Genomic DNA, 24,563 nt, shown 5'->3' on the forward strand with positions numbered 1-24,563 from the left:
ATTTTACATTTTCCTTCCCAGATGCTGAAAATGGTCTCTTTTTTTGTTTTTCTTGTGACTTTATTTCTTCCTTATGTTCTGAAAGTATTACAGCTTCCTTTATCATCAGGATGTACACACCAATAATTCTATCACAAGCAAACCAAATTTTCGATTGTAAAGTTGCTTGTGCAAAATAATTTCAAAGGCCTTTCATTGTGTTGGATCTCTCTGAGCTTATCTCCAAAAGAGTTATCACTTTATCACATTCAACTGTCCACTGTTACTCTGAGGACTAATCCTTCTTTCATGAGCTATGTTTCTATTTAGAATCATTAACCCAAATCTCAGGCTGGACAATGAATGATTTCAGTAGAACAGATGAATCTAGCATATTGACATTACATTACTAAGAGCCCGTTAGGCCAAAATATCAAACTTTAGTCTTAAATTTTCTAAGAGCTTAAAAATATACATATATCATACATTCAGGAGTTTAGAAATCTTTTTATTTTTGGTAGCAGATAATGCATGGTTTAGTTTATCAAGTTATATAAACTTTTATATAAAAAAGAAATAGGGTAAGAAGAATTACATAAAATTTAGCTATTATTTTGGAAATGCTATTCTCAGTAAAGATAGTCTTCCCTCCCAATTTAAAAACAGTATATTTCTACTTCATAAATCATTATTTATATTTCTTTGGTAAGAGCAGTAAGGATATCTACTAGCATATTTATATACTCCTTCAGCTAGAGTGTATAGCTACATATAAATGTAGTCTTCAGTGGTCTATGGGAACTTCAGGAAAGAAAGTCTATATTAACTCAAATCAGTTTTTCTTCAACTGGGGGTGCTAGTATGATAAATGTTTGGTAAAATCAGTTTTAGTAATAATCCAGTATATTCACAAAAGAGAGCTAGATCATTAAATCAGTCTATGGCCTACAACCCATGTGAACAATCATGAAATACTACATAAGAGTACTTGTGCGTTTTTTTTTAATGGTACATTCTAGTGAATATAGTTAACAATTAGATTTTCTTATTTATTTATTTACATTTTAATTTTCCAGCTGAAGATTAAAGGGAACTTCTTTTGGGAAAAAGAAAAAGATTTGTCATCAAACATACTTTTCAAACAAGCTAAGCACGTAGATGCTCAACTCACCCTCATGATACGCTAACACTGAACCAACCACCTAGGTATTAGCTCATTTGCATATAGTTTTTTTTTTTTGGTATTAAAATATGTTCTTGGCCTGAGGAGAGAGCTTGATGGCAGAAAGCAGCTTTGCAACCTCTGAAGTCACAGGTTCAAATCCCATGAGTTATTTTATCTTTCATCTCTTTGACACAGAGAATAGTGTTTAGTGTTCTATAAATTATTTTTCTAAAATGAGAGTTCATAAGGCTCATGTAAAATTTAAACCAACATACCCTAAGTTAAAAATCCCCATCTCAACCATAAAAATTTATCTAAAATGTAATTCTGCCTTGAAGGAGATATATGTCTACACAAATGGCATTGCATTATGTGTTTAGGGAGATGATGTAGGAGGCAGAGAGGGAAGGGAGATCTCTGGTTCTTCTTATGGTCTCTGTGTAAGCACCAATTGCCAGCTCATCTGGCCTGGAATTTCCTCTTCTTCTGACGAAAGGAACTTATGTTCTCCTCCTTCTCCACACCCTCTGCGGTAAAATCTTTACTGCCACTGTCACCATTACCACTACTGCCTCCCACCCAGGTAATTAGGGGATAATAGTATTTTCCCTTTACTAATAAGGGATGTTAAATATTTATCTATTGATAAATGTCTTACTAGAAGTTAGCCAGCAACAGAACAAGATATAAGTCTAACACTACAGAATTTTAGTCCAATTAGTTTTCTACCAACCTATGTCTCAAATAAGTGAATATATCTATATTTAAGTTCTGAAATATTCTTATCTATTTTTCTGAAGCTTATTTTCCATTTTATCTTTTTAATAGAATTACTGTTTACTTCTTTTTTTTAATTTTTAAATTTATTTTCTTTATTTTTTTGGCTGCGTCGGGTCTTAGTTGCAGTACACAGGATCTTTCATTGCAGCGTGCTGGCTCTTCATTGTAGCGCGCAGGCTTCTTTCCAGTTGTGGCGTGTGGGCTGCAGGGCACGTGGGCTCTGTAGTTGTGGCGCGGGGGCTCCAGAGCACGTGGGCTCTGTAGTTTGTGGCATGCGGGGTCTCTTGTTGAGGTGTGCGAGCTCAGTAGTAGTAGCACATGGGCTTAGTTGCCCTGCGGCATGTGGGATCTCAGTTCCCTGACCAGGGATTGAACCTGTGTCCCCTGCATTGGAAGGCAGATTCTTTACCACTGGACCGCGAGGGAAGTCCCAATGTTTACTTTCTTTCTTTGTAGTTTTACTTGAAATGGCTCTAATAATATTAGTTTTATTGTTAGATTCTTAAGATTAGTAATATTAATGTCTCAATAGGTAAATGAGAAGAGACTGTAAACAATTTGCAAAAGAATGATTACAAATATATGAAAAAACCTTCAAACCTCACTAGTAATCCAAAAGGATAAAGTTAAAATAAAGAAATACAATATTTTGACTATCAAATAAACAAAGGAAAAACAATCATATGGATCTTGAGTAAGGAGAAGTAGGATTTTTATACATGGTGGTGGCAGTAAAAGTTGGGAGAATTCTTTTGGAAAACAATTTGACAATATATAACAAAAGTTTTAAAAACATTTACATTCTTAGATCCACTTCTGGAGATTCATCTTAGTAACGAAAAAAAACCCATAAAGTTTTATGCACAAACAAATTCACTACCACATTTTAAAAAGCATTTTACTGCAGCTTAAAATATACATCACCACATTTTAAATAATGAAAACTAGAACCAACTTGCAATCTAAATGATACAAGAATTTTTACATAAATTATGACATCTTCATTCAGCAGGGTATTTTAAAAAATCATTTAAAAATGTTAATAAAGGGGTTTAATAAAGAGTTAATATTGAAGTTAAAACTCAGTTAATAATGAGTGTGGTGAAACTAAAGGTGTTTATTAATTAAAAAATTTTTTTTTGTTGGAGTATACTTGCTTTACGATGTTGTGTTAGTTTCTGCTGTACAATGAAGTGAATCAGCTTAAACGTGTCTATTTAAAATTTTCCACTTTCATAGACTGGTGTAGAGAAAATCATGAGCAAAAGGAGGACAAAGGGGAGAAACCGCACTGAGAAGCCCCAAGTAAGACCACTAAGGGAACAGGCCAGAAACCCAAGACAAAAAGGGAGGAGAACAGGACAAAAGAATTCACACAAACCATTGAGAGACTAAGAACTCAGGACAAACATGATAAATGGGAGCTAAAAGCAAAACTGTAGCATAAGTAAATGGGATGATACAGTAAAGGAGACTATCTTCACAGATTAAGGAATAGAGGTGGCTGTGATAAACTAAGTAAAATAATACACTTAGATTATAATACTGCTATAACCATTTAAAAATGGTTAGAAAAGTAGGATCAATGTTTGTTCTATATCCCAGCAGAGTTATAGAGTGATAAATATGAGACTTAGGTAAAGATGAATTCCTGGACTTCCCTGGTGGTACAGTGGTTAAGAACCCGCCTGCCAATGCAGGGGACATGGGTTCAATCCCTGGTCCAGGAAGATCCCACATGCCGCGGAGCAACTAAGCCCGTGCACTACAACTACTGAGCCTGCACTCTAGAGCCCGCGAGCCACAACTACTGAGCCCGTGTGCCACAACTGCTGAAGCCCACGTGCCTAGAGCCCGTGCTCCGCAACAAGAGAAGCCACCACAATGAGAAGCCCCCGCTCGCCGCAACTAGAGAAAGCCCGTGCGCGGCAACGAAGACCCAACGCAGCCAAAAATAATAAATAAATAAAATAAATTAATTAATTAAAAAAAAGCTGAATTCCTGTGCCATCTCCTTCATGTCTCGTAGGTAAGAGAGACATGTCCTGTGTCTTATACAAGATATAAGGAAGGTTTGCTCCCTGGTACTTTGCAAATCAGAGAAGGTAACAGAAAGGTCTCATAGCTTTACATTCCATGTGTAAGAGTGGGAGGAAAAACTCAGATAGGAATTACTATCAGAAGCTAGACAAGAACTTTCTATGAGAAAATCAGACTTTTAAATTAACAGAAGCTATACTTGCTTAGTACTTGGGGGTAAAGAAAAAAAGACTGCTAAACCTGAGGTTGGTTAACTTGTTTATTAATTTAAGTTCAGATAAATGGTTCTCAGTTCTAAGATTCTCATAAGGGAGACAGAACATACATTACTTAATTTGCAAGTGGCTACTCCTTTTATTCCAGGCCACCTAACACAGTATACCCCACATTCCTTTTTTATGTCTTTAACTCACTAAATAGTTCAATCTCTGTCCTAGTCCACCCCCTCTTAATGGAAGAGGCAAAAAATACCAGCTATTTTTTTTTCAAATAAGCCGTTTCTGAACCTGGGTCTAAAGCCAACTGAATAGCTTTCAGTGCTATAGGACAGTTCAAGAAAAGTAGGTATCTGTATGAACTTAATTTGAATTTTTTTTCACCTGTTTTATTTTGTTTTAAAGATTTAAGCTACCCAAATTATTGCTTAAGGCCCTTCCTTCTAAAGTCTAAAAAAACCCATGCAGAGTCTTTAAAAGTCTGTTTTATTATAGGCTAGGATATAATAAATTCATGATGCAATAGAATTGATTTTTATGTAATGCACATATACTTTAGATTTACATGGGATCCCTTATACAAGCAGTGGGTACAATGCATTTATAACCATTTTATTGGACTGGAAGTGTCACAACTCTTTTAGGAGATTTCAGAGGTATAAAGTCTTTGCTATGACTTTTGGCACCTGTTAAGTCAATTATAACCTTGCCACGGTGAAATATAATTTAATATATGTCAATCATTTTACAACCAGTTTCCAAGAACATATTGTGGATAAATAACTAAGACTATCTGTACTAAACCTCTAAACTAATTCACGATGAATCAGTTTGCATCGCTCACTAAAAACTAGAAAAAAGTAATTTTCTAACATTAGAATAATTATGTAAATTGTAATATAAACCCATCAGTGGATATTACATAGCACTTAAAAATAATAAGCTTTGAGATTATAAAGTAACATTGAAAAATGCTTATGATAGAATATTGAATTAAAAAGTTGCAAAATTTTCAGTTTAGAAGGATTATAGCTCTGTAATACAAATATGTATAATAAAAAAGACTTGGAGGAATAAAATATCTACTAAAAGTAGATATTTTAGTATAGTGGGATTATAGGTAACCTTTTTCTTCTCTTTCCTAAATGTTTAAAATTTGTTTATGTTATTTTTTAGTGAAAACAATTGCTATTAAAAAGCATCACCGAATACATAACATTTCACATGATACTGCTTTCTCAACTTTTTTTGGGGTGCTGTCTTATAGTAATGGAAGTTAATGGTAGACAGGACAGAAAAATCTGTTTAGAACTTTAAAAAAATTCTATAAGAAATAAAAGGAGGAGGTATTAGAATTTTAACTGCAAAGAAAACTAATGAAAATAAGAGAGACAATGTTGCTGATGTCTAAAAATGTGATTATTAAATCTCTTGTTAAAAAAGTTCAAAGTTTTCTTTTTCAGTTACTCTTTGGGGAAGAGAACATCAGCATAAGTAATTAATTCATAAAGATCACTACAACAGGCATAAAAACATTCTGTTACTTTGCTCACCCACCCTACCAAAAAGCTCTTCAAAGCAGAAGGTGATCAGTGTGTCTGTCAACCTACAAATGTAGATTATGGGAACAGAAAGAAAAGGCACTACCAAATATGGACAAAGCTGATATAAGTGACCAGACCTATGATCTGTGGAACCATCAGCAAGGACATTATTATAAAGACCATCTTCTTGTAGAGGGGATTCCCAGCCTTGTATGCACATTAACTTTCTCAAATCCCACCACTGATAGGATATAATTATTTTACACAATGAATTTGTGGCCATTCCATTTCCTGATATCCCTCAGTAATCAACAGAAAACTTTTCAGAGATAAAATTTGAGAAAGAGAGTAAAGTCAACTAGTGCATAAGAAGATAAAAATATACCTCTTAACACTATCCTGTTATTTACCAATTTCAACAGCAGTCTACATGCAACAGTCATTCAATAACAAGCGTTCATTAAAAAGTACAACAGAGAACGTTCTGTTTTTAAGACCACAGAATATTTCTAGTACTCAGAAATCAGAGCAGATTTAGAATGACAGCTAAAAATATTAGTGCACCTTCCCATTTGTATAAATATTTATAGATGTGTATAAGAAAACATACTACCCTTTTAAGGAATCCAGGTTAATAAATTTAAAAAGCCAGAAAAAGTCGATAATTGCGTGCGCGCACACACACACACTCACACACACACACACACACACACACACACCACTTCTAATAAGGTTTAACTTGAAACTCACGTATCACCTTACCGTATGTGGCAAAAGTTCTTCTTTGCTGTTCAAACATAAAATCATTGATATGGGCTGGTTCAGCATATCCAGAAAGCATATTTCTAGGGGCAGCCATTTGCTGTGTTCTGAAGGGATTTTCTGGTCCAAACTACAATGTTATAAGAAAAAAACAAACAAAAACCACCAAATTCTCAGTGTATAAAGCTAGAATGAGTAGAATTATTACACAATGTATTTTTAACTCTAAATCATCAGGGGCCCATTAACCTATTTGGGAACATGCTCACCTCACATGGTTTAGTACAACTGGACAATGGCTGGTTAGCACTGTTTGGCAGCCACTAGGACTGGAGAGGAACCAGCTCACCCAAGCCTATGTGTGGCTACTGAAATTTAAATTAATTAAAATATTCAGTTCCTCAGTCATACCAGCCACATTTCAAGAGCTCAACAGCCACATACAATTACTGGCTACTACATTTTCATTATTGCAGGAAGTTCTATTTGACAGTGTTGCTCTAGATAATTGAGACACACTATAGTTTTGTCTAAACGATGATTCCGGGGATTCTTGGAATGGTACCATGATGTAATTTAAAAAACACATGTTTCTCTGCTACTAGATTATGAGTTCCTCAAAGGTGGAGACTTAGAACCCTCAATACTTTCCATAGTGCCTGGCATATAGAAAGCACTAATGAAGGAAAGATTAATCAGAGTCTCACTGGGGGCAGAAAATAGGAAATAGACAATAAAAGTAAACTGCTTGAAAAAGTCCCTAGGAAAAGACATTACAAATGTAAATAAAACTTCTCCACTCTGAAAAGTCACACTATGAAAATCGTACACAAAATAGTGCCATTATTATCTATATGTTTACAATGTTTTGAGTTTCCAGAATGGCTTTCCAAATGTTATTTAATTTGATCTGTACAAAAATTCTGGAAAGTTAAAGAGGTATTCTCTTTCTCATGTTAGAAGTGGAGAAAAAGGTCAAGATGACATACCTTGCCTGCCTCAAGTCACTAATGCTATTAGAAAAGGTATCGGGAAGATCCAACTCTTTACTTTCCAGTTTTAAAAATAAAGAATAAAATGAACTTCCCACTTTGGAAACAGTGGAACTAGACAGGATATTTTTATTTGAATTCTGGAAGGTCGACTGTCATAATAAATATTTTGACATTAGAACATCTTAGGTCACCATTTGAAACCACCTTTTCCATGATACACTTCCAGAGCCATAAATATAAATTATTGATCTTTCCTTAACCAGAATGTTGTCTTCTCTACATATCAACATTATGCTATGCATAAAAATCTGAATTTAAACGTTAATTTGCCTTATAATTTTTTCTGCTTTAGAAGAAAATAAATTACTATAATATTACTTTCTACTGACAGCTTCCATTTCTAGGTTTAAAATGATTCAATCTTAAGATATCTAATTCATATATAAAGCTTTTATTACTATTTATTCTAAATTATAATAAAGGACAGGGCAAGACTTTATAGCCCATATTAGTTCTTCCTGAGCTGACGGGTGGAAATGTAGGGGAAAAAAATCTAGATTGCTGAATGCTGGAAGTTACAGTTAACTTCATTCAGTCATGAAATTTATTACAAAAACAAAAACATCCATAAAATTAAAGATAATAAAATGACTTAAGTTGACTAGATGATCTAATTGCTACAGTCAGTTAACATCTGCAAAGCAGCATGCGATATTTCTGGGGGTAAAAAATTCCAAAATGATAAAAATTCCCATTGCCTATATTGTTACTCCTATCACATATAATAAATTACCAATCGTTATGCTTATAATTTCCAATTTAAAAAAGGGAAGTACAATTTCCATATTCTAATTTTATTAACATTTTACAAAAAGGGAATAATTCTTCTACAGGTCATACATATCAAACTGCCTCCAACTTTTAAAGAAAAATTCTCAGTGTTAAGAACTTTGATTTCTATAAGAATATAGATCCATATATTACAGCAAAGTATATCTTGTGGTACTCTTCCTAACACTGTCTAAAAATTTAAACGTGCTTATATTTTATACATATTTAAGCTGAGACAACAAAAAAATCTTCCACTGATATAGGAAGCTGCCTGGGGTAGGCTCATCTACTTCTGGCTCACCTTAGCTTTCTGGTTACTGGCAGCTATAGGAGCTGACCTCAAAGACATTACATATCAACAGAGGAAGGCAGAGAATGTTATTCAGCAGGACTCAGCTCTTACCAATTACTCTCTCAGATGTTCCTGGTCTGTGTGAATGTACAACTCTTAATTCTGGGTTAACCATTAAAAAAACAAAACAATGCATATTTAAAAATACACAAAACTGATTTCTAAAAGCTTCTTTTCAACTTTTGGTAGTTAAGTCTAAGCATAAGTTTGTATTCACGTGATTTTTAAAAATACATATTCAAGTTAATTAGGTATGAGTATTTAATAGTTTTTAGCTAAGATAATATTGAAGTACACCACAGTCAATTACAATTGTAAATCTCCCATATAAAATATACATATTTAAGTATTAATTCTGACATTGTACCAAAAAAGAAAATGTTTCTGAGGTAAGTAACCTTACATCTTTCATCTCAGTGAAGTAGTGATTTATTTATAAACTTGGGAGAAAAGCATTTTTATTTTAAGACATTAGTTGATAAATCTAAGAGATCCATGTATTATAAGGCAGTGGTTCTCAAGTCTTCAGCAGGCAGAGTACTTGAGGGTTGATGCCTTAGCAGTATATTATAACATCACAGGAATTAAGAAAATTCATATAACTAAAAATTGACTATATGAAATCATAACCATGAATTCACATATAGGAAAAAAAACCCAAGTTATTGAACAAATAATCATATACTCAGGTTGCTGTATTAAGTTTTCCATTAATATTCATTGCAGTAATCAATGTATAAAACATTTATAAACAAATTTTAAGGCGAGAAGAGCATATTGATTATTATTTTCTATAATTTTGGAAAAGATCACCACAATTCAATTTTATTGGCAGAATACCTCAATCTTGTAAGACATAAGCACAGTTTAATTATTACGATAGTATATTTTATTAGTGGTTCTATGACCCTGTGCCTCAGTTCCCTCATCTATAAAATAAAAGAGCTGATCTATATGACTTCTAAAGTCCATTCTAACATTAACATTTATAGCAGCCCTTACAGGCCAGATTTTAAACAGTAACTGGCATTTTCCCCCTCTAAAATTTTATATTTTTTCTATTCCTAAAAGTAATATTATTTTAAGGAGTCTGAAATTCTCTCTGAGGCTTATGGGCTTTATACGAGTCTAGAGAAGCTAACAAACAGACTTTTCTCTAAGCGGATCCAAAAGGATTGAGTGAAATGAAGAAAATCACTGGACTAAAACAATGGCTATTATGTCTTCAGGTTCCTTCTGTAATTTGAGAAAGCTTATCTGGATAACTAGGTAGATCAACTAGGAAAAGTCCTTGGTTGGGAGGGAAACAGTAATTTATAACATAGAATAGCCAATTTGTTAGTTAACTGAACTAATAAAGTCAAAACTGCACCTTCTAAATGGTCTTATAGTTATGGAGTGATTGTTAAGAATGATCTGGACTCAAAGCCTCAAATATGGCACTTGCTGGCAGTATAATCTGACAGTTGAATTCCTCACTATAAAATAGGGATAAAAGTACTTACTTCATAGGGTTGTAGTGAGGGCTAAAGGAGATAAGGTATACAAATCCCTCAGTGTGGTACCTGGCATAGTGTAATAAATGGTAGTTTTATTTTATTAGTCTCCATCCTTGGTCTTTTCCATCATGCAAACCTTTAAAATTAATCTTCCTAAAAATTCATCTGTTAAATCAAGACCAAACTTTACCTTGGCCCCTAGAGCCTGTGCAATACCGATTGTACAAAGTACTAGTCTAGCTTTATCCCGTTCTCCCCTACTGATAATGACTAAAACACTACTGTTCTTTAGATTTTATGATTTGGCTCATGCTGTTCCCCTCTGTCTGGAATCTTTCCTCATAAAGGCCTGTCTAGCCATCAATGCCAATAATATTAACATAAATAACAATAAAAGCTATAATTTATTAAATGCTTATTCTGTGCCAGACAGTTTCCTAAGCACATCGCATATTATCTCATTTATCCTTATAATTTGGTAAAGTAAAAATTATCTTCATTTTACCTGTGAAAAAACTAAGATAATCTAAGGTCACATAAGAGCTAATAAGTGGTCTGTTTAGCCCCACATCTCATGTTCTTAACCTGGATTGTATCGCTTATTTCAAAAAACATTTGCCGGGCTTCCCTGGTGGCGCAGTGGTTGAGAATCTGCCTGCCAATGCAGGGGACACGGGTTCGAGCCCTGGTCTGGGAAGATCCCACATGCCGCAGAGCAACTGGGCCCGTGAGCCACAACTACTGAGCCTATGCGTCTGGAGCCTGTGCTCCGCAACAAGAGGCCGCGATAGTGAGAGGCCCGCGCACCGTGATGAAGAGTGGCCCCCGCTCGCTGCAACTAGAGAAAGCCCTCGCACAGAAACGAAGACCCAACACAGCCAAAAATAAATAAATAAATAAATTTAAATAAATAAATAAATAAATAAAAATAAAGAACAGGGGAGTCATCTCTTTAAAAAAAAAAAAAAAATTTGCCAGTTACAAATACTTTCATGGAACTTTTATCTTTATAACAAGATGCAATCTCTCCTTAAACTTGACTGGTGCTTTAGAGGCACTATAGGAAATAGTCTGGTCTCCATCTCTTTTTTTTAAAAAACACTTAGCATGTCCTCTCTGGTAAACACTAGCTTGAGAAGAAGGATTAAATCTTGTCTCTAATGATGGATTCTCAAAATATGAGAACTTGAATTTCATCTAGCAAAGTTCCTGGTAATACCCTTCCAGACTTTGCCAAGTTATACAGACCCTAGTCATAAAGTTCAAAGTTGATAATTTATTATGTCACAGACAATTCCTTTGAAAAATTGTAATTTTTCTTCACTTTTCAGTCCCATCACTCTTTCCTTAAATTGTTGACAATAAGCACTGAAATGTTCCTAACATAAACTAGTTGATATATTTAATGTGAGGTACCCTAACACCGGGAAAAAAAAAGAACAGAAAATTAAAGGACTGATAATCCCCAAACGAGAATGATAAACCTACTGCCTCATCAATAGCACCCAAAATTTTTTGACCTTTTGAATTTTTCTTGAAAGTTTTGAAAACTAATCATACAGCAATACATTAGTTATGCATAGGATCTAAAAATTTAAGAAAAACAGGCTTCATAGAAAATACACTGACACAGGAATGTCATACACCATGCCACTTCCAAATTTTCTCATTTTCTAAAGTTAGTGGCTTAAATTGAAGTACTTTACATTAAAAAAAAATCATGCAGCGCGCCAGTGCTAAAATGGTGCCAAGGGATATAAAACAGCCTATAATTCAACAGGTTATAAGGATTTAGGAAATAATGGAATAAAATAAAAAATGTACCAGTCTCAGGGCATGAGAATGAGTTTTTTGCTTATTGTACACTTAGGAGAACAGCTAGAGCACTAGCACTGACATCCTTGGCTGTGCTATACATTTCCATTGCCATATTTTAAGTGACTATGGAAACCTAAGCAGGCAAAAATTACATGAAATAGCTTTATCAAAAAAAAAGACAATGACTATATGCTAAAAAATGAAAAATATTAAAAAGTACTTCTTTCTCCACCAGGGTGCAATAAGATATAGCTCCTCATCTCTATCTTTAAAAGTGCCCTTAAAGATCCTGCTACTGAAACCATATTATTATTTCTTATAATGACCTTTTTCTGCTATCTGTATCTTGTCAATCAAGCATTCTTTTCTCCTTTTTAAAGGCTAAATACCTAGAAATCTAATCTTTTCTACAAAGACTTTCCTAAATGGACAATTTTCACTATTTCTGCTTTTTTTTTTCTTCTTCTTCAGCTTTTTTAATGCTTCCATCACCATTTATCACCATCAGAAAAAAGAATCCATAAGATGTCTGACTCAGAGCAAGCAATAAACCCTGTGACTATTTTTGAGCAGTGACCACGTCACTATGGTACCTCTTTTTAGTGCTGAACACAGCAGCATTTGTCACTAGATGTTTCATAATATACTATGCATTAATGATGCTAATCAACCAAAATTTTTTCCCTCATGGTTAACTTGTAATACTCCCTTATCAAAACTGAGAGGAAGATGTTAACTAAGTTTGCATCTAAGAATTAGATATTATTCTTACAAAAGCGTACTATTTAACTTCTGGAGAATAGAAGGATATATTTTCCTTTCTTTTTTAAATTGAGATATAACTAACATATAACAGGATATATTTTCTAACAGTTTAAATAGTATACTTTCATGAGAAAACACTGAAAAATTCACCAACTGTTTATCTACGTATGTATAATTTAAATACTATATAGCAAAAGACACTCTTAACTATAATACGTTTTCTTACCTCAGGAGCAAACATGGTCTCATAGGTAGGATTATATTGAACCTCTTTGACAGCAGGGTCAAGGTGAACTCCAGTCTCCAAATCTTCCTACAAGAAAACCAAACAAACAAGATACGACAAGTATTTACTGTATTTTAGAAACTACATTAAGGTCACACTAGCCATTTTAACATCACTTTTATGAAGATTACACTAGTGCTATGTGATTAATATATAATTCTATATATTAATGTATAGAATTATATATAATTCTAATAAAGACTAATAAAAGTAATGTAAACAAAAACTAATAAAAGTAATGTGAACAGTTATAGAGGTTAGAATGCATAACAAAAATTTTTTCCTTCAAAAACATTGACTTTATCCCATCTGAACAAATTAAAATTTCTAAGTAAGTTAATACTACTCAAAGCCTTAAAGTAAGAGAGTCCAGCTCTTTTTTATGAACTCAAAAGACCTGATCTTCTGGTTCCAAATTCAGGAGAAGCACTCCTATATTCAGCAGACCTTATTAGATATGTACTCAGATGGACTTGCTTAGGGACTGCAGAAGAAACCAAAGGAGGTGGCAGGGCCCAAATCTTCTAAATCTAAAGTCTAATAATCTACGTTGACTATTAAATTCATCCCCCAACTTAATGAACATAAAAATCTCATCTCCACTAGAGAATCACTGGTAGTCTATCTTTTGTGTAGCCCCACCACATAAACAATACATGCAATACATACAATATAACAATTTTCTAGCCTGGATCACTCCCTTGAACTCTAGGGATTTATATATCTGAGCTTCAACTCAACATCTTTTCTCCCAGGATGTCTAACAGACATCTCAAACTTAATACACCCAAAAAGGGAACTTCTGGTCTCCCCTTCCCCAATGACTCCTTCTACCCTCCTCTAAATTAACCACTATCCCACCTTTACATGTGTTCAGGCGAAAACTGCCAGTTATCCTTGACTCCTCTTTCTTTCACACTGTATATCCAACCCATCAGCAAATCCTCTACCTTCTATGGACACCCAGAGTTCAACCACTTCTCAAGTCCTCTTTCACTATCACCTCAGTCCAGTTTATCATTTTGCACCTGGATTACTGTAATAGCCTCCTAACTGGTCTCCCTGCTTCTGCCTCTGTCTACCCACAGCCTCACTCCACACAGAGGCCAGTGTGATTCTCTGAAAATATTAGTCCAATTATGTTACTCGTTCACTCTAAACTCTCCGGTAGCTTCCCCATTTAGGGTAAGAGCCTAACAAAGAACTACAGGGCTCATTACCAAGTTGTTTTCAGAAAGTATGGCTCCCAAGGGTAGTTTTATAGGGCATTTTTGTCTTCCTGTATTGTCCTGCCTGAGCATTTACTAGTAAAAACATGTTATCAGTACATGTTTAATTTACATATCAAACATGTTATAAAGTTGCTTTACAAAATTCCTTTAATTAGGGTATTCAAGTTATATTTTGAAATTCTTAAGGAAGTTATATATCATCTATGAATTATATTTCAGGAAAGCTGAAGTTACAAAATCACTATTATAAACGGAAGAAGTCTGAATCTAACTGGTTGAGAATTTACCCTCCAAATCTGTCCCTCACCCCTACTAACTTCTGTCTTCACCTAGCCCTGTGCCTGTGCTCACTTTACTCCAGCCTCACTGGCTCATTTGTTATTCCTGGAATTCACCAAAAAACAATCCTGCTTTGGCGTCTCTGCACTTCCTGTTTCCTCTTCTTGGATGTTCTTTCTCTGGATACCCACATGACTGGTCTCTCTCCTTTCAGGTCTCTGCACAGTTTTCCTACTTTCCCCTTACCTTGCTTTATTGTTCTCTATTATATTTATCATCACCTGACATGTATTAATTGTCTACCTCCCTCTATTAAAGTATAAGCTGGCCTCCGTAGACTGGTAGAGTCCAGTAGGAAGCTTTAAAGAAGTTTCATGCCAGGCCTCACCTCATATTTTCTGATTTAATTCCTCCCGAGTGAGGCCTGGCATTGGTTCAAGCTTCCCACGTGATTCCAAAGTTGCAGGCTGAGAATCAAAGTCTAAGCAAATTGACCATGAAGTCCTTTCACAGAGAAACAGAGAGAAGTTTGAAAAAGGACCAGATATTCTGAAGCCCTGGTCTATAGTGTGTATGTGTATGTTTCTTTGTGTGATATTGTCTGTTTAGGTTTGCTTTTACCATTTGTCCTAGGGTTCTGACTGTTCGGGTTTTTTTTGTTTATTTGTTTGTTTTCTTTTTATGAGTATGTGTGTATGTTTATTTGTGTGATTTTTGTCTGTTTAGTTTTGCTTTTACCATTTGGTTTGGGGTTCTATCTGTTAGTTGTTTGTTTTGTTTTTCCTATTTTTCTTCCTTTTCTTCCAAGCCATGTGGCTGGCAGGGTCTTGGTGCTCCGGCCGGCTGTCAGGCCTGAGCCTCCGAGGTGGGAGAGTCAAGTCCAGGACATTGGCCCACCAGAGACCTCCCAGCCCCATGTAGTATCAATCAGCAAGAGCTCTCCCAGAGATCTCCGTCTCAACATTAAGACCCAGCTCCACAGACCCAACAGCCTGCAAGCTCCAGTGCTAGACACCCCATGCCAAACAACTAGCAAGACAGGAACACAACCCCACCCATTAGCACAGAGGCTGCCTAAAGTCATATTAAGTTCACAGACACTCCAAAATGCACCACCGGATGTGGCCCTGCTGACCAGAAGGACAAGATCCAGCCCCACCCACCAGAACACAGGCACGAGTCCCCTCTACCAGGAAGCTTACACAAGCCACTGAACCAACCACACCCACTGTGGGCAGACACCAAAAACAATGGGAACTATGAACCTGCAGCCTGCAAAAAGGAGACCCCAAACACAGTAAGTTAAACGAAATGAGAAGACAAGAGAAATACACAGCAGATGTAGGAGCAAGGTAAAAACCCACCAGACCAAACAAATGAAGAGGAAATAGGCAGTCTACCTGAAAAAGAATTCAGAGTAATGATAGTAAAGATGATCCAAAATCTTGGAAATAGAATGGAAAAAACACAAGAAACGTTTAACAAGGACCTAGAAGGACCAAAAAGCAAACAAACAATGATGAGCAACACAATAAATGAAATTTAAAATTCTCTAGAAGGAATCAATAGCAGAATAACTGAGGTAGAAGAATGGATAAGTGACCTGGAAGGTAAAATAGTGGAAATAACTGCCGCAGAGCAGAATAAAGAAAAAGAATGAAAAGAATTGAGGACAGCCTAAGAGACCTCTGGGACAACATTAAATGCATCAAGATTCGAATTATAGGGGTCCCAGAAGAAGAAGAGAAAAAGAAAGGGTCTGAGAATATATTTGAAGAGATTATAGTTGCAAACTTCCCTAACATGGGAAAGGAAAAAATCAATCAAGTCCAGGAAGCTCAGAGAGTCCCATACAGGATAAATCCAAGGAGAAATATGCCAAGACACATACTAATCAAACTATCAAAAATTAAATACAAAAAGCAACAAGGGAAAAGCAAGAAATAACATACAAGGGAATCCCCATAAGGTTAACAGCTGATCTTTCAGCAGAAACTCTGCAAGACAGAAGGGAGTGGCAGGACATATTTAAAGTGATGAAGAGGAAAAACCTACAACGAAGATTACTCTACCCAGGAAGGATTTCAGTCAAATTTCACAGAGAAATTAAAACCTTTACAGACAAGCAAAAGTTAAGAGAAATCAGCACCACCAAACCAGCTTTACAACAAATGCAAAAGGAACTTCTCTCGGCAGGAAACACAAGAGAAGGAAAAGACCTACAAAACCAAACCCAAAACAATTAAGAAAATGGTTATAGGAACATACATATCAATAATTACCTTAAATGTAAATGGATTAAATGTTCCAACCGAAAGACAAAGACTGGCTGAATGGATACAAAAACAAGACCCGTATATATGCTGTCTACAAGAGACCCACTTCAGACCTAGGGACACATACAGACTGAAAGTGAGGGGATGGAAAAAGATATTCCATGCAAATGGAAATCAAAAGAAAGCTGGAGTAGCAATAATCATATCAGACAAAATAGACTTTAAAATAAAGACTATTACAAGAGACAAAGAAGGACACTACATAATGATCAAGGGATCAATCCAAGAAGAAGATATAACAATTGTAAATATTTATGCACCCAACATAGGAGCACCTCAATACATAAGGCAAATGCTAAGAGCCATAAAAAGGGAAACTGACAATAACACAATCATAGTAGGGGACTTTAAACCCCACTTTCACCAATGGACAGGTCATCCAAAATTAAAATAAATACGGAAACACAAGCTTTAAATGATACATTAAACAAGATGGACTTAACTGATATTTATAGGACATTCCATCCAAAAACAACAGAATACACTTCCTTCTCAAGTGCTCATGGAACATTCTCCAGGATAGATCATATCTTGGGTCACAAATCAAGCCTTGGTAAATTTAAGAAAGTTGAAATCGTGTCAAGTATCTTTTCTGACCACAACGCTATGAGACTAGATATCAATTACAAGAAAAAATCTGTAAAAAATACAAACCCATGGAGGCTAAACAATATGCTACTAAATAACCAAGCGACCACTGAAGCAATCAAAAAGGAAATCAAAAAATACCTAGAAATAAATGACAGTGAAAACACGATGACATGAAACCTATGGGATGCAGCAAAAGCAGTTTTAAGAGGGAAGTTTATAGCAATACAATCCTATCTCAAGAAACAAGAAATATCTGAAATAAAGAACCTACCTTATACCTAAAGCAGTTAGAGAAAAAAGAACAAAAAAAATGCCAAAGTTAGCAGAAGGAAAGAAATCATAAAGATCAGACCAGAAATAAATGAAAAAGAAACAAAGAAAACAATAGCAAAGACCAATAAAACTGAAAGCTGGTTCTTTGAGAAGATAAACAAAATTGATAAACCATTAGCCAGACTCATCATGAGAAAAAGGGAGAAGACTTAAATCAACAGAATTAGAAACGAAAAAGGAGAAGTAACAACTGACACTGCAGAAATACAAAGGATCATGAGAGATTATTACAAGCAACTATATGCCAATAAAATGGACAACCTGGAAGAAATGGACAAATTCTTAGAAAAGCACAACCTTCCGAGACTGAACGAGGAATAAATAGAAAATTTAAACAGACCAATCACAAGCAATGAAATTGAAACTGTGATTAAAAATCTTCCAAGAAACAAAAGCCCAGGACCAGATGGCTTTACAAGCAAACATTTAAAGAAGAGCTAACACCTATCCTTCTCAAACTCTTCCAAAATATAGCAGAGGGAGGAACACTCCCAAACTCAATCTACGAGGCCACAATCACCCTGATACCAAAACCAAAGATGTCACAAAGAAAGAAAACTACAGGCCAATATCACTGATGAACATAGATGCAAAAATCCTCAACAAAATACTAGCAAACAGAATCCAACAGCACATTAAAAGGGTCATACACCATGATCAAATGGGGTTTATCCCAGGAATGCAATGATTCTTCAATATACGCAAATCAATCAATGTGATACACCATATTAACGAATTGAAGGAAAAAAACCATATGATAATCTTAACAGGTGCAGAAAAAACTTTGGCAAAATTCAATAACCAGTTATGATAAAAACTCTCCAGAAAGTAGGCATAGAGGGAACCTACCTCAACATAATAAAGGTCATATATGACAAACCCACAGCCAACATCATTCTCAATGGTGAAAAAGTGAAACCATTTCCTCTAAGATCAGGAACAAGACAAGGCTGCCCACTCTCACCACTATTATTCAACATAGTTTTGGAAGTTTTAGCCAAGGCAATCAGAGAAGAAAAGAAATAAAAGGAATCCAAATCGGAAAAGAAGTAAAATTGTCACTGTTTGCAGATGACATGATACTATACATAGAGAATCCTAAAGATGCTACCAGAAAACTACTAGAGCTAATCAATGAAATTGGTAAAGTAGCAGGATACAAAATTAATGCACAGAAATCTCCTGCATTCCTATACACTGACGACGAAAAATCTGAAAGAGAAATTAAGGAAACACTCCCATTTACCACTGCAACAAAAAGAATAAAATACCTAGGAATAAACCTACCTAAGGAGACAAAAGACCTGTATGCAGAAAACTATAAGACACTGATGAAAGAAATTAAAGATGACAGAAACAGATGGAGAAATATACCATGTTCTTGGATTGGAAGAATCAACATTGTGAAAATGACTCCACTACCCAAAACAGTCTACAGATTCAATGCAATCCCTATCAAACTACCACTGGCATTTTTCACAGAACTAGAACAACAAAAAAATTTTAATTAATTAATTAATTAATCTATTTATTTTAGTTTTGGCTGTGTTGGGTCTTCGTTTCTGTGCGAGGGTTTTCTCTAGTTGCGGCGAGCGGGGGCCACTCTTCACCGCGGTGCGCGGGCCTCTTACTGTCGCGGCCTCTCTTTTTGTGGACACAAGCTCCAGACGCGCAGGCTCAGTAGTTGTGGCTCACGGACCTAGTTGCTCCGCAGCATGTGGGATCCTCCCAGACCAGGGCTTGAACCCGTGTCCCCTGCATTGGCAGGCAGATTCTCAACCACTGTGCCACCAGGGAAGCCCAGAACAAAAAATTTTACAATTTGTATGGAAACACAAAAGATCCTGAATAGCCAAAGCAATCTTGAGAAAGAAAAATGGAGCTGGAGGAATCAGGCTCCCTGACTTCAGACTATACTACAAAGCTACAGTAATCAAGACAGTATGGTACTGGCACAAAAACAGAAATATAGATCAAGGGAACAGAATAGAAAGCCCAGAGATAAACCCATGCACATATGGTCACCTTATCTTTGATAAAGGAGGCAAGACTATACAATGGAGAAAAGACAGCCTCTTCAATAAGTGGTGCTGGACAAACTGGAGAACTACATGTAAAAGAATGAAATTAGAACACTTCCTAACACCATACACAAAAATAAAATCAAAATGGATTAAGGACCTAAATGTAAGGCCACACACTGTAAAACTCTTAGAGGAAAACATAGGCAGAACACTCTATGACATAAATCACAGCAAGATTCTTTTTGACCCACCTCCCAGAGAAATGGAAATAAAAACATAAATAAACAAATAGAACCTAATGAATCTTAATAGCTTTTGCCCAGCAAAGGAAACCATAAATAAGACTAAAGACAACCTTCAGAATGAGAGGAAATATTTGCAAACAAAGCAACTGACAAAAGATTAATCTCCTAAATATACAAGCAGCTCATGCAGCTCAATATCAAAAAAACAAAACTGCAATGAACACTGTGTTTCATGACTCTTTATGAATTATGGTTTTCTCAGGGTATACATTACAACACTATTTACAATAGCCAGGACATGGAAGCAATCTAAGTGTCCATCGACAGATGAATGGATAAAGAAGATGTGGCACATATATACAATGGAATATTACTCAGCCATAAAAAGGAATAAATCAAAACAAAATTGAGTTATTTGTAGTGAGTTGGATGGACCTAGAGTCTGTCATACAGAGTGAAGTAAGTCAGAAAGAGAAAAACAAGTACCGTATGCTAACACACATATATGGAATCTAAAAAAACCAAATGGTTCTGATGGACCTAGCGGCAGGACAGGAATAAAGATGCAGACGTAGAGAATGGACTTGAGGACACGGGGAGGGGGAAGGGTAAGTTGGGATGAAGTGAGACAGCAGCATTGACATATATACTACCAGATGTAAAATAGATAGCTAGTGGGAAGCAGCTGCATAGCACAGGGAGATCAGCTCGGTGCTTTGTGACCACCTAGAGGGGTGGGATAGGGAGGGTGGGGGGGGAGGCACAAGAGGGAGGGGATATGGGGATATATGTATATGTATAGCTGATTCACTTTGTTATACAGCAGAAAGTAACACAACATTGTAAAGCAATTATACTCCAATAAAGATGTTAAAAAAAAAAAAGTATAAGCTACAGAAGTTGTATTTTATATGCACGAATGTGGCCTTAATCCCCTAGAACTATTCCTATCATATCACCATCTTTATTCTGTTGGCCACTTGCAGATGTAGAATATATCTGTAAACATAATGCAAAGATAATGCAAAGTAACATCGCAAATTTTGCAAAACAGGTAGGAAAGCATGACGTTGACAGTGATGCTGGAGAAGAAGCAATGCCACTGACAAATAAAGATCTCGTAGAGTTAGACCAGGTAATGACCAAAGATAGAAAACTGACAGGAAAAGTAATAGTATAGGCACACAGTTATTGTTCCAAAATTTTGTCACTATTAAAACACCCCCCACCAAAGCAGGTGACTTAGTTTCTCTACTTTACAAAGATAGAGTCCTTCAGGTCTGACTCTCTTAAACTTCCTTCCTCTCTTGTTTCAAATTTGTCCACATCTTTATCTTATCTCTTGACTTCAATTTCCAGCCCAAATTTTTATCTGCAGCCTTGACCATACCTAGCCTCTGTATCCACATATCTAACGGCCTATTGAACTTCATTATATGGATATTCCACAGCATCAAACACCTTGCTATGTCCAAAACAGAAGATACCATTTCCCCATGACTCCACTGTCACACACGAACAAATTAGGCACTGAGTCTTACTGATTCCACCCCTAAAATATTTCTCTAGCAACCCTACTCCCACTTTCCCTTCTCCAGCATCCTAGTTCAGACTTCATATCTTGCCTGGTCTATTATAATATGTCCTTATCTGCTTTAACGTACCCCCATTTTTGCCGTATTAGACTAATTGCTGACTTTTTAAAATATCAAGCACTTTCACGCTTCCCATGTTGTTGGCAATGTTACTTTGTTCCTTATGCATTTCCCTTTGCTATCTGATAATATGCCATCTTCTTCTTTTCCCTGATACCTCCCCTCCTCTTGGCTCAGGAAAAATGCTTTTTCATCCACAGTCCTAAGAGATGTTACACATAACTCCTAATAGCCCTTGTGATACATTATTTGTTGCACATGACTTTTACTTATATTTTATAGTCTTACTGCCCAGTAGAATGCAGGGCATTAAGTGCATGTTCAATAAATATTTGTTAAATTAAACTGAAGAAAGAAATGTCAAATTCCTAGAGAAATTAAAGAGGATGAAGGCTGACCAAAGATCACTGAGATTGGCAATTATGTCACAGAAAACCTTTGCCAGAGCAATTTTGGTAGTGGGGTGAAGTATGGAGAGCCAGTTGCAAGGGGCAGAGGTATAACTGAGGATTTAGAAAAAAAAAAGACATCAGTGTTTTTGCTCTTTCAAGACATTTGGCGGTAAAGAAGAAGAGATGGGGTACCAGATTGAAGGATTTTCAGGGTAAAATTAAGTTTGCTTTTTTCCTTTTTAAAGAAAAGGCTAAGCCAAAGATTTAGTCAATCATAAGCTACAGGAATGGAGCAAATAGGGAGAAACATATGATAAGAATGAGGGAATGATCAAAAAGGTATGGTCATTCTGGAAGAGGTGGGAGGGGAGATAATCCAGGATACAACCAACTAGCCTCTGAAAAGAGAAGGAGAATCCTCCCTGAGATGAAACAGAGATTACAAAGACAAGAATGGGTGATGAGTGATGGGTGATAGATGTTTGGAGTTGGTGGGAGATGTTGGGAGTCATAGATGATCTTTTAATTTTCTTTTAATCTTTTAGTGCTGGGAGTCATCACTGCCACTTAAAATATTCTCTTTCTTTGCTTCTTTGTGGATTAGCTTTAGATTAGAATTTAGGTGGGTGCATCTGCCTGTGAGCCCAAATAATAGTCCTAAACCTTAGCTGAAAGGGAGCTGGGAGGATAGAATCTGGGTTTCCAGCTTCTGAAGGTAGGAGGCAGGGAAGGATGCTGTTTACATTAAGACTATTAAGGAAGGGGGTTCAAATGCTGGGCCAACCTATATTACCTTAGAAAGCATACCCCAATCTTCATTGATTAGAGAGAGTATCTACCTAGGGCTTGGTAGCAAAACCAAGTACCACAAAGTTAAACTGCATAAAAACTAAAGTGAATGCTTTTCTGTCTTTTATAAGGATAAACTGCTTATAATAACAAGAGGCTTAGCCGTGTTCATACTTTCCCAATGGCTTTTTTAGAATACAGTTGCTAGAACCACTTTATAATATGGTTTACCAGATCTTTCTGATTAAGGGTATTTTAAATATTCTAAATTTGAATTATTTTGAACAAAGTACAACAACACATCAAGTTTTAAATGCAAAATACAATTTTAAAAGAACTACTCTTAAAAAGCAATGTGGCAACTAATAAAACATATAAATAGGTCCCCGTCTCTGGCTCCTGCTAAAATTATAGAACAAACTGGACAACTCCTCAGAAAATGAAGAGTTATTAATTTTACGTTTAATTAGAAAAACTTGGACAACACCACAACCTTGTTTTAATACCCATGAGGAGTTCAATAACAATTAGGCATGCAATTGAAATTACCAGAGAATTACAAAGGATTTCTATTCAGCTTTAATTATCCATAAAAATTAAAGTGCAATAAGTGAAGTGTACCCTATGAGTCAAATAAGTTTAAATGTTATCTTTTGTTGATTCAAAGTAATATGAAAATAAAATCAAATAATATTTTCCTTTTCACATTTCTTACTGTTATACAAATAAGAAAATGGATGTGAACGCACCTTGTAAACTATAAACAAGACATAAATATCAACCATTATTACAAACTATCAATTTATGTTATAGGTTTTTTACCAAAAAATAGAAATGAATAGACTTTTTAAAATGGGAGTTTAAGTGGCTGAGAGAAAAAAATAGAAATTCATATAAAGATATCTTTTGAGTTTGGCCCTTAACAAATACAGAGGAAAAAGACTGTAATAAAAGACAAAGATGGACATTACATCATGATAAAGGGGTCAATCCAGCAAAAAGATATAACATTTGTAAATATCTATGCACCCAACACAGGAGCACCTAAATATATAAAGCAAGTATTAACAGACCTAAAGGGAGAAATTGACAGGAATACAATAATAGTAGAGGACTTTAATATTCCGCTAACATTAATGGATAGATCATCCAGAAAGAAAATCAATAATTATACCAGATAGACTTAATAGATAAATACAGAACATTCCATCCAAGAGCAGCAGAATACACATTCTTTTCAAATGCACATAGAACATTCTCCAGGATAGATCATATGTTAGGCCACAAAATAAGTCTCAATACATTTAAGAAGACTGAAATCATATCAAGCATCTTTTCAACCACAATGGTATGAAACTAGAGATCAATTAAAAGAAGAAGACTGGAAAAACCACAAATATGTGGAGATTAAACAATATGCTACTGAACAACCAATGGGTCAATGAAGAAATCAAAATAGAAATTAAAAAGAAAAATACCTTGAGACAAATGAAAATGGAAATACAACATACCAAAATCTATGAGATGCAGCAAAAGAAGTTTTAAGAGGGAAGTTAGAGACATAGGATTACCTCAAGAAACAAGAAAAACCTCAAATAAACAACCTAACTTTACACATAAAGGAACTAGGAAAGAAGAACAAATGAAGCCCAAAGT

General features: G+C 35.4%; 1 protein-coding gene across 2 annotated transcripts in view; it reads right to left on the minus strand.

Moving 5' to 3' along the window:
- The window catches only part of CDC40 (cell division cycle 40), a 54,301-nt gene that overhangs the window by 22,984 nt on the left and 6,754 nt on the right, over positions 1-24,563 (minus strand). For both annotated transcript variants that reach the window (XM_061206891.1, XM_061206890.1), the window contains exons 2-3: positions 12,972-13,058; positions 6,486-6,615 (exon numbers count right to left, since the gene is read on the minus strand). In XM_061206891.1, the coding sequence (XP_061062874.1) occupies positions 6,486-6,615; positions 12,972-13,058 (217 nt within the window). The remainder of the gene's footprint in view (positions 1-6,485; positions 6,616-12,971; positions 13,059-24,563) is intronic.

The sequence above is a fragment of the Eubalaena glacialis genome, chromosome 12 (genome assembly GCF_028564815.1).
Source record: "Eubalaena glacialis isolate mEubGla1 chromosome 12, mEubGla1.1.hap2.+ XY, whole genome shotgun sequence".
Taxonomy (NCBI): domain Eukaryota; kingdom Metazoa; phylum Chordata; class Mammalia; order Artiodactyla; family Balaenidae; genus Eubalaena; species Eubalaena glacialis.